Genomic DNA, 18610 nt, shown 5'->3' on the forward strand with positions numbered 1-18610 from the left:
GGTTAACAGTTTTCTGAAGGTAGCTGATTTGATTTAAGATATATGTTAGTTGGTGTCTGTCCCCACACCCCACAGAAAGCAGTGCTTTCTGTATTTTTCATTGCAAGAGGAATAGAGAATCTGGTTAAAAGACACAACTGGTCAGAAACACCCTGTCATCTTAGACTGCTTCCTCTGCTGTTTAAGTTCCTTGTTATGACTATGCCTGTAATCAAGGAGGAAACAATTAAGCAGTGTGCTTGTGCTGTTACTTAGGCTCAGCAATATATTTTCAAATACGAGGACTTCAGGGCTTTGAATATAAGGAGGTTTTGCAGCTCTATCCTAAAACCTGATGGAGGTTGGTAGGGTGGTGAGCTTTCCCTGCTCAGCATGTTATTGCAGCACACAAGCACTAGGTTGTGCTCGTGTATGTGAGAATTTCCAAGTAGTGAAGAAAAACCAGACACCATCCAGAGAAGCACCAAGTATTGAGGCACATTCATTTACAGAATGGAGCTTTTAATCAAGTTAATGAATTCTTATTTTTCCTGCCCTCCTTCCACAAACCTGCAGTACTAACCATGCAGAATGCATTGCTTGTCTGGCTACACGTGATGTCCTGAAGTTCTGGCTCCAGTTAGAGAGTGGATAGCATTGTGCTGGCAAGTGGTGTAGTTCCTGTAAAATCACCTCAAATATTTTCTTTCTGTTATTGCTGATATTTGCTACTCAAAATACCAGATTAATGGAGCAGCATGTCTTTTGTGCTGACAGCTATCCACTTTGTGATGGGTTTTTCTCATTAGTGTTACAGGCAAAAAAAAAAAAAAACAAAAATCATTTTTCCTGAAAGGCAAATTTTAAAAATGAATACTAATGTACCTTTCAGGGTAATTTCAGATAGCTGCCTTGCCAAATGGAGCAAATTCAGAGACATCTAAACATGTGTTTCACTAATTTAGTCAGTAAAGTATGGTAAAGCACAGTTTTTTTTCTTGTCATCAGTTATTTTGGTAAAATTGAAACTGTAGAACTGAGAATTTTTTTTTTTAAATGAAAAGCACTGAAGTGACATCAATTTCATTTTACCTTGTTGAGGCCTCAAGCTTTGACTAACACTACAGTACAGTAAGCCATGTTGTACTTGGAAATACAGTATGCCACTAGCAGCTAATTTTCCGGTTTTAGTCCCCAGAATGGCTATGTATTTTGTAAGCTAGTTCAAATAGCATTGCATGAAAAGAACTTTTATTAAGCTTACGCTCTGTAATTACAGTTAAATGAAAATTGGCTCAGCTTGTACTTCTTCCTGGTACAGGTAGCCTATCTTAGATCTAATTGTGGAACAACCAAATTTCCAATCACTGATTATTCTTAGTTTTTAAAAGTTTTACATAAACATTGCCCTTTTTGTCTTTAACTCAACACCTTCAAGGAAGTGTTGAGCTAAAAATCAGTAGCACTTTTAGAAAGTATTTTCCCTCATTACTGTATAAACCTCTACAATATCAAAGGCTGAATCGTTTACTTTGTAATTTTTATCTCTTTGCAAGCCTTCAAAGTAAGTATTCAACACCAAAGCCAGGATGGTGCTAGATTAACAATAATATCATTTAATAGTCTTTAAAGAGACTATTGTGCTTCCCTCTGAATTGATGGGAAATTAACCCTTAGATCTGTAGCAGTGTAGCTCAATTTTTGGGGTTCATATACCATTATCAGCTCTCAGATTCCATCGTGGAGAAATGTACTGACATTGAAGTACAGTGGTTACCCCAGCAAAGAATACAGCCTGGTACCTGGTCTAGTGGAAGGTGTCCCTGCTGATGGCAGAGGGGTTGGAACTAGATGATCTTTAAGGTCCCTTCCAATCTAAACCATTCTATGATATTTGCACAGACCACGTGCAGACTGGTACTGTGATTTCACAGACCATGGCTTGGGACAGCTCATCCATAAGCCAGATCCTGATCTGGGTTCAGACAGCGTTTTACACCAGTTGCTGTGGTTGACTCAAGACCATAGGATTTGACTCCCAAGTATTTTCAGCTAGTAATAAAATAAATGGTTATGTGAACTGCTGTTACTTTATGGTTTTCCTAGCAACTAAAACACATACATTCCTGAAGATAAATTTGCCCCGCAGTCACAGATGGTTTAGGTCAGGGGTTTTTTTCTGTGTGCTGTATGTTGGCACTAATACTGTTCTCTGCTTAGCTGTGCCAATACATCTCTTACTAGAAAAACAAAATGTGCATGCATATGTATTTACATACAGTCTAGGAGTTCAGTAGTGTCCTGGTTTTTGCTAGGACAGGGCAATGGGCAAGACCAAGACACATAATACGAGGTTTTGGTTAATATATAAATGCTACAAATATTTAACTCACTGCTGACAGAATGTGATATATTTTGTCTTAATTTCCACAACAGTATGTAACTGGTTTTATTTTTTATTATGCATTGTAGCAATGTGCTGTCTGTTCTGTCCACCCAGATATGCAGTGTGATCTTTTACACAAGACTGATTTTTTTGGTCTTCTAGGAGGTAATTTTGTTTACTCTATTATAATGCTGCATCCTCACCTCCTACAAGATGCAGTCTCACCTCGAACGCAGACCTCGGACCTGTTTTGTTCTCCCATAACTGCACACATTTTTGTCTCCCACAGCTTGAGCTTTATATGCCCCAAAGCCTGCTCCACATCATTTTACCCTCAGCTGGAACTGCTGATCTTGGCTCTAGCTGAGTCTCAGCTACTGCTGGATGTGGCCTAGAAGTGGGGAGCTCTGCTCAGCCTAACAGCAGTAATTGCCATTTTGGGATTTCTCACTAGGCAGGTCCTGTAAGAGTTGGCATAACGGGCGATTAACTCTGATTAGTGGAATCTTGATTTTGTGTGAGAAAATAGCTTTCAGCCATCACTCATCTTTTGTGTGTATTCTTCTCTTGAGTGAGCAGCTTTCATGTTCCAAAGAGTGTTACTAAAATCCAGGCAGTCCAGAGAAAATACAAAGACTTACTTTTTTGAGGCAATTAAGCTGAAAGTATTATTCACTTTCTGTTTAGATGCATGGGACAATTATCCTTTTTATTTAGTGAGCGTGAGTGTAAGCATGCATGCTGTAGAAAGTTAAAGATGGATTAATCTGAGTTGGAAGAAGTTCATTTTATTTTTCAGATGTTCTGGAGCATGAACTAAATTCAGGTTTATCATGTCTGTGCCCATGCAAAGTCCTGCAGTCCGCACTGATACTGATGCACGTTCAGGCTTGCAGCATTTGCCTTCCTTAAAGCTTATTTCTGATGTGTTGTGAGTATTCAGATTCTATTTTCTGTACACTCTATCAGGAAATCCCAGGTACGCAGAGACTCTGATCCTAACAGTTGATTTTTGGTATCAGTGTTAGAAGAAATCAGTGCAGTGGGTACTGAGCTCCAACTCATACTGCTTGCAGCGTGTTGAGGGCTGAGTAATCCAGTTTTCTATTGCAACGTTGAATTTCACAGGCATTTTGTGAGTGTTTGCTTCAAGGGGATACCAAGAGCAGTAACCACCTGGTTGCTCCATTTATTAGGAGAAGGAAGGTCAGAAATTGCATGAAGGGAGAAGAGCTGGCACTAAAATATCAAAAGGGTCCCCTGAGCTGATTTCAGATCATGTACTTGGAGTGCATGTGTGTACTCTGTACAAACATCAAGGAGAGCTGCTAACATGGACCTCCCGAGTAAGCAGAGAGTCATGTCTTGCACACATGCATGCTTGGTATTTCTTAAATAATCTTAGCTGCTGCATATTTACTAAACAAAGGAGAAAAGATAAAAAGTTACTGTTCTCTACTGCAGGAGCATATCTACCCATACTGGTATCCAGTGTACCTACACTAGCATCAACATATTTGTCCAGATGTCTTCAATTACAGTCACTTATCCCTTTACCATCTTGCAATATTTTGCCAAAATAAAATAACTTAATATCTTCATTACCAGAATGATGTTTAGGTTGATCAGCAAGTAACTGGCTAGGTATCAATTTTCAGATGACAGTTACTCAATAGTTGGTCATTTCTCTGTGTCTTTGGATTCAATCTCTATGTAAATAAAACAAATGCATTGCTTAAATCATAATTATATAACGTCAGCATGTCTAAAGATTATTATTTTTGTGTTAATTAGTGTTCATAATTTCTAAAACCTTCTAACACTACACAAGCACCTTCAGATAAAATGTCATTTATGTAGCTTTTGGTTTTGTGCACCCTGCTGCTAATTCCTTTTTGATATTCTGAGTCATTTTTCCAGTAGGGAGCTTTGCAGATCAAAAACAGGCAGGAAATTTTTCAGATAACACATTTTAATGACTTATTTGCAAATTATCTTTCTCTTATGTACACGTGTTAAGAACTGCAAATCTCCTGAATGATACCATCTTTGCTGAAATAATGTTTTGAGATCCAGTTGTCCCAACTGTAAAACTTCTTTTTATTCCCTAATAAGTTATAATAATGTTAATGGCTTATAAGCAAAAAGTCTTCAAGAGGTGACCTTTTTTATTGTGTCCTGTATTTCTTGTCTTCAGGCAACATGAACAGTTTCACTAATTGATTTTTAGTCATGATGTATAATTGGTTTCAGTTTATTTCTCTTGTTACCTGCACTGCCAGTAATCTTCCTGTGGTAAACATGATGGAGATCTACCTGTTTTAAAATAGCTCTGGATAATTAAGATTTGCATTCTTTAGCACAGGTGTGATATGGCTTTGGCTATTTGATCCTGTTTATTTGGCTCTCAAGTTTTGTCAGCAACAAGTTGCAAAGGTGTTACTTTGAAAAACAAGAATATGAGAAGATTTATCTTATGTGTTCTTTTGTAACATTCCAGTAATATGTTTTGTCTGGAGGTGTGGTGGAGCTGTAGGATTGTATTGGGAGATGTCTTGCTACAAAAGTGAAGAAAGACTTGTTTGAAAAGGCTCTGATCTCAGGAGTGGCATGTGAGTGTACAGTGCGGTGAGAATCTTATATGAATTCACTAACAGTGAGTATAAAAGTCTGTCTTTATAAGTAGGGCTTTGGGAGGAAGAGGAGAGAGGAAGTGTTTTACAAATAGATATCCTCCCAGCTCTCCTGTCAGAGCTGAAAATGTCTCTATTTTAGATGTCTGGAAACTGAGGCACAGGCACATGCTTGGCCAGGGACCATAAAGCAAATGACATTGAAAGCCAGGACCAGAGCACCAGCTTCTGCACCTCCGTCAGGTGCTCCAGGCACTGAACCAGGTGGTTTCCGAGCTCTTGAGGAAAAAGCACTAAATTTTTCATACATTCATTCAGATGAGTTGGCCAGACTGTTGTACGCTGAAGATGCTATTTAATATTCTTTACCCACCTCTGTTAGGACTTCTGCTTTTATGGCAATGATGTCTTTTATTACAATTTTATAAGGGAGGGGTTTTTCTCTCATTGATTCCTTAAATAACTTACTCTCAATTTTAATTCTGGTCTAAAGGATTCAGTACTTGTCTCCCATCAGTATTAAGGTTTTATTTCTGTCCTTTCACTGCTTACGACAGCAGTAAATGGCAGCAGTTATAAATACCTTATCTTTTTGACAATAAAGCAGCCAACAGTGGTGCTCTCAGCTCAGTGTTAAATTCAGTCATGCTTTTAATAGTCTTGTTGTAAACATCAAGCTGCCAAATAGATATAAGTGATTAGCATGGGAAAACAAAAGGAGCTGTATTCACTGCTTCCCACCAGTGGAAACATATTTGGCTTTCATCCTTGATCCTCCAAAACCAAAGCTATTTAATAAATCTAGCTACCAAGCTAATTCTGATTCCTTTGTGTCATCTGTAAAATCACAGCATTCAGAATTTAAGACCAAACCCTCTGCTGCCAGGGGGTTGTTAACAGGAGAGGGAGGAAAAATGTAAACAGTTGTTCTACAGGAGGGAAGAGAGAATGTAGTCACTACAGTGGGAATTGCCTTTAAATACTGATTTATACCGTAGCTGATACAAAGGACCTTCTCCCCAGCATCCTCCTGTATTTTTGCAGCCTGGATGCATCTTACAGTTCATGAATGCAGGGTCAGATCCTTTCCAGGGCACTAGAAAATCCCCAGGAGGTAGGAGGAGGTCTGGCCAGGGGCCACAAGCACACAGTTCTTCTCAGCATTATTTAGTGGAGCCTTCAGAGAATATAGCAATGTTTGCTGTGATGTACTGTCTCAAGGGCTTTTCCTTTTCTCCTCCCACACCACATCTCTTCCCCATTCTTACACCTCCAAAACCCAACACCTTTAAAGCAGTCACCGCTTAATCGTTCCCCTCCAGTCTTCCTGTCTGTAAAATGGGAACAGTGATCCTTACTACTTTATACAGGACATACAGATAAGTGTGGGCAAGCTTGAGGAACTCTACTATTTGGTAATTGGTGTTTCTTAAAAAACACCTGGAAGCTACTGTTAACATATGTGCCTTGAGAACATATATAGGCACCTTTTTTTCTTTTTGAGGAATACCTTGTTGTCCCTGCTTGGAAGAGCAAATACTGATGTGCAGGTAGAAATATCTTCCTGGTGCCAAATATCACTTTTTTGAAAACTTTTTCTGAAGACTGAGGAAAATCTTCTGATGTAAATCTGTAGAAGTAGAAAAGATTAAAAGGATAGGGTGGTAACAAAAATATTTGAGCTCATTTTTAAAGCAGACATTTTGAACAGTTTTGTGGTTGATTAAAATGGCGTTTTCTTCTTTTTTTTTTTTCTTCTTTATAAAGTCCTAATTCCTTATCCCCTTCTCCAGTTTTGAAATTTAGATAATAAAAAAATAGGTATATTTGTAAAGGAAATGTAAATTCAAGATATTTGAATTGTGTACTGTTTTTAATGGTACATGAATATATAGGAGGATTTCTTGGAGCTTTCCATTGTGAATTGTTAATATTTCACAAATGCTGCATTTTAAAATTGCAGCCTTTTCTTTTGAAGTTGAAAGTCATTATTAGAATTATTTTCCAGCATTTTGTAAAAACGATGGCAGAATGGCTGAGGAACTAAAAGCTTTTAATTTTTAGGATTTTGATTTTTCTCACCAGCAGGCTGGGTCTAGAAACATCAGTCAACATGACGTCTGTTCAAAGCTGTTTTCTGTTCTTGAGGGCAGTGAATACACATCACAAAACCCTCTGGTATAATGAAACTCAGTGTTTGGTAACAGCAAAGCTGTTGTCTTCACAGAGAGTCTCCCATAGCCACGTTCCCATCACTAAATCACTTACAATTGTGGACGTTTTAGCTGAAGAGGGTCTGTTAGATCATCCAATCTGTGGTGCTACAGGATTTTTCCTTCAGGAGACGTCAGCCAGGAAAATTTTACGCTAGTGCTGCTCGTTCAGCGTGTTCAGTGGGTAAATGAAGAGCCTTATTCTCTTTGGGTGTCAGTGGCCTGCTGCCTTCAGTGTTAAATTCAGTCTCTTGACACGTACACGTGCGTGCGTGTACACACCAGAGCAACACGTCGCCTGTCAAAGGCTTCTCCTGAGGAGTGTAAGCACCTTGGTCTTTCCACATGTACCAGTGCACATGCATGAATAATAAAGTATTGCAGTGTCTGACGTTGTTATAAGCTGTTAGCTGGTGTTAGATGTCAAAGGCAGCCAGTGTCAGAGGCCATTTGAAATAAGACATTATCTCTAAAATACCCCCAGACACGAAGATATTCACCTGTGGGTTGTAAACGCCTGCATGGGAGGGCTCGGGCTGTGAATTACAGCGTCTGTGTTCTCCTGAAAGCCACCCACAGGTCCAATAAACCAGGGGGAAACTTCTTCAGAATCAGTTTAAATAAACATTAAAGTTGGCCTTTTAAATAATAATAAATTCCAAGCTTTAGTTCTTCAAAACCTTAGTTCACTACTGTATCACAGGCTGGAAGATTGTGCATGGTAACTGTCCGTTCTCACTTCAACTGTGCAATAAAGAGGAGCTGCATAAACATAGATGGCTGCTAGGAGAGGCTATAGGTCAAGTAATAATCATTCAAAGTGGTTTTTTTCCCCAAAAAATGTATATTCAAGTTCGTTTACTCATTATATCTATTATTTTTACACTGTAATTGTATGGTTTTATTATAAAAATGCATTTCTTACTGTTTCATGCTCCCTTTTAAACATCTGTTTTATCTTTAGGAGTGTTGTATTATTGTGCTTTTCTGTTCTAAAACACAAGGGTCGAGGTCGGCTCAGATCGTTAGCCATGCTGCTATTATGTGGTCAATGTTAATGTTTTGAGCTTCTGAAATGAATGAAATATGCATTGCTGGCATATGACATCTCGTTTTTACTTTGGTTTTAGGATGATTTGTTTTTAAGTAGGGTATAAAATGAATAATTTTTGACTGCAGAGCTATGGCCTAAATGTTGTGGTTTGAATTTAATGAATGTATTTGTTTGATCACGTCTTCTAAAAAAACAACAAAAAAAGATTTTTAAATGTCAATGAAATTTTTTTTTCCTTCATACCCCTCTTTTTGTATTTTAATGATCAAAGTGTTTAAATGGACATTTGTGAGATCTCATGATTTCTTGATGGAAAAGTAGAGCTCATAGCTGTTTGGTGAAAATGAATCCAGAAAAGCAGTGAGGCTGGGTGAGCTTAATGATGGTTCTGAATGTATCAGGAATTTTGCCACTGGCTTCAGTGGTGCAAAATTGTCTCTCTGAATATTAAAGTGTTTTGTGTTTAAGTACCAAAGTACAACAAGTTTTAATGCCTCCTCCCCTTTGTAGGCAGAGGAGAATGGAATTGGACTATTAAAAATAAGGTTCAGATCTCAATTTAAAACATAAGAAGCTAATATTGATTGAAGTGCTTTTGTGCTAAAGGCATAGGACTGAAATCTGAATGCACTGAGTCACTTTCTGTCTGCCTTAGTATGTGGGCAAGTAATCAGAAGTGTTTGAATTATTGTAAGTAAAATTATCACTTGTCTTTTAAACCACAATAAATGACCATATTTTTACAACTCAGGCGCTGACTGAGGGTGGTGAGGGATTTTTTAACATTTTCTTTATCTTTGCTACCTTGCTGTTTGTGGTCATACAAGTCTTCGTGGGACTGTGCAGTGAATCAAGTCAAAAACAACCCAGGGAAAAGAAGTTATCTTCACAGTCCAGCTCAGTCCCCCCCTGTTTTGCTGCATGTTGCCCAACAGGTCTAGAAGCACAACAGAAAGGTAGATTTACATGGGAACAGAGATTAAGGTATATTTTTGCCCAAACATGTGGAAAAGCCCATAGTAATAATGGATGAAAAAATGCATTGGCCTAAACCATGTGGGTTGCAGAGAAAACATGTGACCAAGTGGTTTCAAGCTGATTTTTTTTTTTTAACTTTGTATTTGCTGTGGGCTAAAAGAACAAACAAGTTATTGCCATTTGGCTGATGGATTGTAACTTCTTAGCTATGATAATTGTTCTCGTGGTTGTGTGCTCATAGAAAAAGTCTGTGATATTTGACGAGTTGTTCAGCATTTCTGTCCAGCGTTTAACGAAGCAACAGTGCATGTTAGTTAATGCTTGCACTGTAATGATCTAAGGTCCTCTGCCTTCTTAGTCTAGAGATGGCAACAGCAATATGTCTAAGCTCACACAAAGGCACTGTGTTTAAAATACTCAAATAATCATGGCAATTAAACCACACTGCAAACCCAGTCAGAAATTAAACCCTCAGGAATGTATATGCCTCTTACCAGTCGTTTCGAGAGATCCTCAAATCATATAATAATGCAGATTGTTTTATGCTTTGCTTTTAAACAGAGCAGAAAAGCTCCAGTTGCTTAACCACCGACCTGTGACGGCAGTTGAAATTCAGCTGGTGAGTAACAATGCTCCTGACTGTTCAAAGCTTAAAGGAAAGCAGCTTTAACCTTGAAGATCAATTGAATAATTACTTTCTCATGGTCAGTGATTGAATGCATCCCCTTATGCACATCTTTACATTCATGGTTTCAAATCCACTCTGCTTCCTCTCTCAGACCTCCAAAGAGACTTCCCCATCTTTCTCTCAGACAGATTCTCCACCTCTGTTTGCTGCAGTGTCACTTATTGAAAATGCCCAATGCAGTCATTAAAGGTTAGTTACAGTATTGGGAGTAAGAATATATTTAACCAGAGCCTTCTTGCTGCTGCTCTGTAATCAAGTACTTCACTTTTTGACAGCTGTGAGGACATGGTTGTTTTGACAGCAGGGATTTATGTTATAGTAAAACCAAACATGCTAAAAAGGAGCAAGTAATGACTGATAGGGAATTTTGAGCAGTGGTACAGAGTGAGAAATGGATTTAAACAGACTTTCTAATGGAAAGTTGCCATTGTCAATCTGTTGAGTATAATTCTGATGTAGAGAAGGATTGTTGCTAAGTAGAAATAGATGATTATATTCTCTCAAGAATGTCCTTAGGAATACAAAATCCTGTGGTAATAAAGAGATTGTTATAATGAGGATATTCTTTTAATAAAGATCCCTTACATTAAGAACATCTGTTTATAGTCTTACCCTGAAACCAAACTGTGTAGTAACAGGATCATATTTTGCTGCAAAAAAGGGAAGATTTAAAGAGGTACCAGTAGGACTTTTGGTGCTTTCAGGTGACTGCGTGGTTTTGTCTTTCTTTTCTCTCCTCCCTTCATTACTCTGCCTAGTTCTTCATTACCTTACCTATCCATAAAATACTGAAGATAGTTTTGCACCCTGTGTCATATTTGAACTCCAGGAGGCAAATATAAGAAATTTGGGTCTTTATTTTAGAAGTCAGGTTTCTGTAGAGTGTCTTTAGACATTCCAAGGTTTGTAATGTCAAAGTTAGATAAAACTCATTACTAAAACTTACAGCATACAGATATGAGGTTTGGGTTCAGTGTCAGTCCATTGCTGGTCTGTTACTCTTCTCTAATGATCAAAAGCAACTTGTGAAAAATGTAATAATCATACATCTGGGGACTAGTCTGAATTTGTATCATCATGGAAGTATTTGGGATGCAGTTACTTCTGTTCCCTTATAATTCCCAGGGCAAGCTTCTCCAAAACTAGTATTACAGTCATCTAAATTGACTGGATTATTAACACTGTGTTAAATTAAGCTCCCCTGAAATTGTAGTACATTTATGCTTTCATCAAAGCACATCAAAGTCTTTTGAGCTCAATAACTGCTAGGAAACTGCAGGCCATTTTTGTTCGTGAAATACAGAGACTAGGAGCCATAGGAAGGAAATGATTTTGCTGTTTGATTGCTGTCTGGAATCGTTTTGGGTTTTGCTGAGTATAAGGAAAAGAGATTGTAGCAGTGCAGCATCTTTGAACACACAAAGCCTCTGTCTTCTCTGAGCATCTTTGGGTGTAAAATAATGCAGAGCCATGGAGGCTACCAGCATTTTCTTCTTTGATGTTGGCAGGGAGAAGATTACCCCCACACAAATTTCATAGGCAAGTCAATTCACTGCAGTTGATGGATGAGAGACAGCATACAGAGAAGTGAATACAAGGTCTAAAATTGCCTTGATTCTTCTTTCATTGAACTTGCCCTTGCCATTCAGAAGCTTTGAGTTGCTCATGGAATTGAATAAGAAATAAATGATGATGAAAATATCTGACCACTTCATGTAACTTAAGCAAATCCATCTTTTTTTTAAAAAAAAAAAAAGCTTTAAAGAAAATGCCAAACAAACCATATCTCTGTCTCTCACTTGCTCAAATAGTTTTAATGTCTCAAACTTTTACTCAGTGCTTCCTGTCCATGCAATGGAGTCAAATCTACCTCATAGGTTTTTAATAGCTGATGTGAGAGGATCGTTATATTTATTACTGCTTGTTGCTTTTTTGCCTTTCCAGTATTTTTTGGTTTTTTACTTTCCCTAAAATTCCCTGACTTTAGTTGCATGCAAACAATAAATCAATTTTGATAAAATTATATTTAAAGCAAATTTATGTTGTGATCTTTTGATCTCAAGTTCTTTCCTAAGTCTTTATGCATAAATTGCTGTAATTGTTCATATTTGTCTTTTCTGGACTGTGTGCCAGGATTTATTTTCAAACAATAGCAACAAAAGGAGCATGAAATTCTAATTTATATCCCACAGGGTAAAACACTGTACACATTGCAGCTATCTTGACCTCCTGTTTTAATCTTTAACATATGTTGTTCCTGGCTCAGTGATTCACAAAGGAGAGAGGAAAAAAAAAAGAAGACAGTAATGTTGATGTAACCATGACAGTGATCCAGCTTTGCTTCATGCTGAACCATGATGGGTTTGAAGATTAAGCATTATCTTTTCTAATGAACAAATTGCTCCACATTCTTCTCTCTGAATGGAAAAAATAGATTTTAATTCTGTGCTTTTAAAACTAGCTCAGAGAGCTTCATACCTTGTGATATGTGCTCTGCATAACCAGCCTGGCAGATTGTCTTTTACTGTTGAATAGAAAATAATAATCTAAAGTATTCTTCCAGAAAATGGGAGATGTTAGAGAATTTAAACATTTTATTCTCTCAACAATATATTTTGCTTCCCACTTTGCATACTTGGTTAGTTATCTCTGAGGGACATTAATCCAATCATTCAGTCTTTTATTTCTTTTTTATATGCTTTTTTTTCTTCTGTTAGCAAGTTGGTGCTGAACAATTTCAAATTACTGCTCAAAGGAGGAAATAGCAGACATTTTCTCATAAAATATGTACCTCCTACACTGGGGTTAAATTATGTGCTTGATAGCTTTGGAAGTGATCAGAGCCCCTTTTTCCTTTTTTACTGTAGTTTACTGACTATTTTAAAAATAGAATTCTTAGCTTATTATTCAAATAAACAATAGCTTTGTTTTTGTAAATAACTAAACAATAGCTATTCAAATAATCAATAGCTTAGAACAACAGGTTGTTCTGTTCTATTACGCTGAGGTTTGCTATCCGTCATATATTAGTTACCCATCAAATATTACTTATCCTTGAGACAGGTTCTCAGTTCTTTCAGAACTTCTTAGGCTTCTTCAGAGTGGCTTTATTTATTCTTCAACATTTGCAGTGTATTGTCATGTCTAAGGAGGCTAAATTAAATAAACATTATCACTGCAAGATTAAAAGAAGCACAAGGTGAGCACAAGGGATGGATGATGAAGTCTCTTATACTTTGCTTTTACTTGGGTAAGCAAAAATGATATAAGGTATGGCTGTAATTAGGGAAAGCATGTTCCTAAAATGTTTGTCCTTGTTTCACAGAGTTAAAAAAAAAAAATCTAGACAAGTATGCAGGGATATATATCTCTGTGTTCATATTTTGTGCTTCCATGTGTGCATGGCACTATGAATATAAAGAGTTACACATTTATTTTATGAATAAACACTTTGATATTATCTTGATAGTCAGGCTAGCTGTTATTTTCTGATTTACCTTCTCAATAAATAAAATCTTAAAAGCTTCTGAGAATTTATCAGGAGGTTTTAATGTGACTTACTGCTTAACGTAGTTCTGTTATTACGTTCTGATTCGGTAATTACGGTTGGTTTGTTCCTCTGAGAAAGTCACACATAGCGCTCAATTAAAGGAAGCTACTGTTAAAATGTGCAGCTGGGAAAGGCTGCGTGGTAGTAAAATATTCCACATACACATTTGTTTAATAAGCACAGCTCTGGTTCCCAGTAGCAGTTACGTTACTGAGCAAGGCATCTGCCAGTGTTTAATTCTGCAGTTGGCGAGGAATTTGTCTTTTCATTCTCTCGTAGCAAGATTCAGTGATGGATGTTGGATGCACGTTTCATTTTGCTGTGTCAGAAAGCCTGTGCGTAGATGTTTCTGGAGAGGCAGAACAGAATTGACATCCTTTTCTTGACTTATTCTCCATTTAGTAAATGTTTACCTCATTTTAATCTTAAACTCCAGTTAAGGATCTCTTGAGTACTTGAAATTAAGTCAATACATAAGCTGTGGCTTAACAGTTGTAGGTACGAGATGCTTAAGCAGGTGAAGAATTGGTTCTTAGACTCTAAATAAAGGTAACTTTGCTCTCAGAGGCGAGCAGTACTGTGGCTGCAGCTGCCTTCTGCATATTTTGTATCTGTTCCACAGTTCTGAAGATCTGGCTGCTTTTATCAGTAAAGTAAGAAACAACTCTGGGTACTCAGGCTTGAAAAGTACACACTAGCTGCAAGGGTACATGCCTCCCTATTTTTAGCTGTAAGAATTTTATGCCAATGAAGTTACCAAATAAAGTTTCCCTGCTTCTTTCCTTGATTCCTTCTTTGATCATCTTGTAGATTATATTGTTTAGAGCATTAGCTGGGAGGGAAATGAAATGTGAGAATTGTTTACTGTTTGTATATATTACTATGAGAGTTTAATAACTGTTACTAGTTGGTGTGAAATAGATATTATTATTGAGGCCTGGCTTGAGTTGATCTGGACTACGTAGTTGCATTTCATAGCAAATACTGTATATAGGTAGGGATGACATTGATAGGCTTTAATGTTTGCTACAAAACCACTGTAGTTATTTTGGGATAGTATAGAGCTGAATGCTGAAAAGCAGTAGTGACTTGGGAATTATTTATTACAAGAAGCAGCGTAGCTGACATGGCTCACTGCCTTTCTCTTGTGTTTGTTTCAAGCAAATGCTTGCTCTCAGCCCTGAGAAGGAGACATGCTTGTCTTGCTGCACATCAGGGTGCTTTTTATCTGTAAATTGTGTTACTGTAATCTTGGCCAATTCTCTTACTTGCACAAATCCCTGAATATTGAATATACACAGTTCAGCAGAGCTTTGGTTGATGATACCATACACTTTGCACATGGCATCGTCTGTGAGGAGAATCTATTCCCATTTGGTGTATGTGGCACTGCCAACACAAACATCTTATGTCATACCCTTATTAAAAACACTTGCATTTTTGTTTTCCTTAGTCTAAACTTTGCATTCCTGACTGCTCATGGTTGGGATCTGTTGTTTGAGGAGTTTCAGCCAATTGCAAGTCAGAGGTTAGCAAGGCTTTTTGATAGCTATTTTTTCATATATTGGTAAAATTCTTGCTAGAAAAGTACGTACTTGTATACAATTGTTTATTTTCACCTCTTAGGCTTTTTCTTATGCATAATTTATCTTCTGAGCATCAGAACACTATTTCCTAGCGTGGTCAGTAGTGAAGCTATTTTGTCTTATAGTTGTAAATCAGAAGACTTATGTGGACATCTGTTGAATCTAGAAAAAGCTTCGGAGTGACATTCTTTTTCCCTTGATACCTGTTTTCCTTTAGGACAGTTTCATTTGTCTCTTTATCTACACGTTCTCTGTGCTTAGTTTTTGAATTTTTCCTTTTGACCTGCAGCTTTGCTGCTTCCTAATTGCTTGTGTTTTCCTAAGTCACTGCTCAGGCTGTTTCACTAAAGAGTGAAAAAAACTGATTTTATAGCTTATGCTTTTGATCCTTTGAACTCTTGAACAGTATCAAAGGAAAATAGCGCTGAAGCATCAACTTGAATAATAAGCTGTCCATCCTGCCAGATGTAGATTTTTGTCTCTTGGTAGTTCCTGGTGTGAGAGCTGGCAGTGAGGATGTGTGGCTCGGAGGCACTGAGAGGTGAGTCCTTGATGAATTTGCTACACAGTTTAGGGAATTACCACTTCCCTCTGGCAGAGACTACAGATCTGTCAACAGAAGGGAATTTAGAGCTACTTCACCCACTTCTCAGTGCAGTATCCGGCATCTATCTTTAAAGATGCTTTTCTCAGCAGTTTAATGAGACATCAGTTACAGCACCAAAGCATCTGAAACATGAGAAACTATTTTCTTTCATCAAGTTTCTGGTAAAATGTGTTTTCTTAAACTGCCAAAGCAATCACCAGAGCTCATCTGTCAATACCCCGAGTTGTATCTGTAGTTTGTCAGTCCTGCAGGCTTCCGCCTTCACCCAGTAGAAATGACATCAAGGTGATTGTTTATACTGGGAGTTGGGGCATTACTCATTTGGCACTCAGTGGTATGTAAGAAGCAGTGCTTAGACACTGATGTAAGTATATTCTGCTTTAAATGCAGAGGTTGAGAAGAGATGATGCTGATGTAGAAATCACTCTCTATTATCTAGTTAAGTTCTGATCAGATCCTTGTGTTTAATTCTGACTATCTGAAGCCAGCACCTAAAGAAGGAAGTGTTTGGAGAAGAAAGGGAAAGGACATGTATAGGGAGAGATAAAATTTAAATGGGAAAGAGGGGCAGCCTTCACATGATCCAATAAATCAAATCTCAACCAGGTGAGGTGCCATTTGTCTGAAGATGGGGAGGCAGTGGGATGGTAACAAACGCAGGGGACATTGACTGCTAAGAGATAAATCATTCTGCCTTAAGTGATATTGCCTGTCCAAAGGGTGTGGGCTTTTTCTTTTATGGTTCCTGCTGCTATGGGGCTGTCACCTTTAAAGTTCAATGTAACAGTAATTAATAACACCATAATCCAGTCCAGAACCCAGGCTGATGATCCTTTACAAAACTTAACAGCGTAGGTCATCTGTAGAGTAATGGCTTTGTCAGCAGTATTGGCAACAAAGAGTGTATTTACACACTGGAACATACTTTATTGTGTAATGTTCATGCTCCAAGGTGTGCTACTCAAGCTGCTGAGATGATAACTTCTGAAATGCAGATGATTATCTGATACCACTTCAGTAGCTGCAGCAGTTGCTTACACAGAAGGGTAACATTAGGAGGATTTTTAGTATATTTTTACTCAGTGTGTAGTATAGCATCTGGCGGTAATGAGAGCCAGGGCTGGTTTTCAAGCCAGGATCCTACAGTAGTTCTTGAACTAAACAGTAGTTGGAAAGCCACTCCACAGAGAATTTCATCCTTTGATCGGGATAGTACCCAGAAAGAGTCATTTGCAAATGGATATTCACTGTCTGCTTTTTGCTACATGAGTGGCTTCTAGTGTGCTGGCTTTCAAGGATCTGTGGATAATGGCTGATGAAAGATGATCACATTGTGCACAGAGGGCTTGTAGGACATTGAAGAGAAAAAAAAGTTAATTGAATATCCCACTCTGCGTTTTAGAAGGCAAGATGCATCTGAATAGCTGACAATTGATAGCTAGAACTGATTAAACCTGCATTGACTTGGAACCATAATTAATATAAATCACCCCTCTTCAAAGGACGTTTTAGAGGACTTTGTATAAAAAAGAAAATCTCAAACCCCGCAATCCTAATTGGTTTCATTTGCGTTTGAAGAGTTCTTTTGGCTCGCTTTTCCAGCCCTCTGACAAGCTTTTCCTTTTAACAACTGCCTATAAATTAGGGCAGTTATTTTTACTGGTAGCAGTGATATAAGAGTTCCCACAGCTCCACAGTGAGAGTAGGTCCCTAATTAATCTTACAGAATTCTATTGTTGATTTGTGACAGCATGTTTTGTGTTGCTCTGAGCTTTTCTATGCCTTTATATTCAGGAATCTCACAATCTAAGTAAATTCCAGTGACGTATGGCTGCTGTAGGATTAGATGGCTTCTCTTATGGCCTCATTACTTATAGCCTAGGTGCCGGGTAAGATACCAAGATTCAGATAACCACTGTCAGGTTATGTCATTTCAGTTCTTACATGAAAGCACAGGAACTTAGAAAAATAGTCTGGAAGATAGGTCTGTGCGTGAGCTTAATGAAAAGCCTGGCTCAGGATACTGATGCGTAGGTTGAGAGGCTTTAGGAGAAACCAGGGACTCTGGAAGATAGCTCTATGCGTGAGCTTAATGAAAAGCCTGGCTCAGTAGGTTGAGAGGCTTTAGGAGAAACCAGGGAGAAAAGCCTCTTCTGAGTGTGTGGTTTTCCTTGTTGTAAAGAAAGCAGGGTCTCATTATGCCGTGCCAGTTGTCATGGTTAACAATGGAGCTCTTCTTTCTTTAAAAAAAAATAAAAATATTGTAAGAGTTCCACTTTGTGAAATGCTTTTGTAATGAGCTCAGACTATGTCTTTCATCCATTTAGAATAGTATTTCCCAATTAGTTGAGCCTTTCTCTTTGGAGCTGAGGAAGGAAGTATGGATTTAATGATTACAATAGGTTGGTTTTTGACCTGCAGATGGTAGAAGAAAGCGAGGAAAGGCTAACAGAAGAGCAGATTGAGTCACTTCTCCAGACAGTCACCAGTATTCTTCCAGGAGATCCAGAAGAACAACAAAGAGACTCGGCAATGGCAACCGAAGACAAAGGTGACCAAGCGTAGGAGGCATCTAGACCAAAGCGGGTAACAGTTTCAGCAGAAGAGAATCAGCTAATGTTCTTCTGCTTTCTGCTTGATACCGGTTTCATCTTGTATTGGACATCATTGTAAAATGTTAAAATTTTTATTACTCAGAGGTGATGAGGGAACCAATTGTTTCTAAGAAAGCATGGAAAAGGACACCATGGTTTTGGCATTTCATCAGAAACAGAAACAGGGATGGTCATAACTGGGTTTGTAATGTAGCAGTCTGAGAAATTATGGGTCACAAAATCTGAAGCTTTTGTATTTTTTCCATTACCCGTATAACAACTGTACATTTGAATAGGCTTATATGCAACCAGCAGTGATTTAATTAGCACAGCAGTACTAGA

At 37.9% G+C, this 18610-nt stretch overlaps 1 protein-coding gene across 1 annotated transcript in view; it reads left to right on the top strand.

Annotated features, from left to right (window-relative positions):
* Positions 1-18239, top strand: part of CRCP (CGRP receptor component) — a 30661-nt gene extending 12422 nt beyond the window's left edge. Inside the window, exons 5-6 of the mRNA XM_010169881.1 lie at positions 9805-9862; positions 18096-18239. Of these exons, the coding sequence (XP_010168183.1) occupies positions 9805-9862; positions 18096-18239 (202 nt within the window). The remainder of the gene's footprint in view (positions 1-9804; positions 9863-18095) is intronic.
* Positions 18240-18610: the final 371 nt, after the last annotated feature.

The sequence above is a fragment of the Antrostomus carolinensis genome, unplaced genomic scaffold (genome assembly GCF_000700745.2).
Source record: "Antrostomus carolinensis isolate BGI_N321 unplaced genomic scaffold, ASM70074v2 scaffold15646, whole genome shotgun sequence".
Taxonomy (NCBI): Eukaryota; Metazoa; Chordata; class Aves; order Caprimulgiformes; family Caprimulgidae; genus Antrostomus; species Antrostomus carolinensis.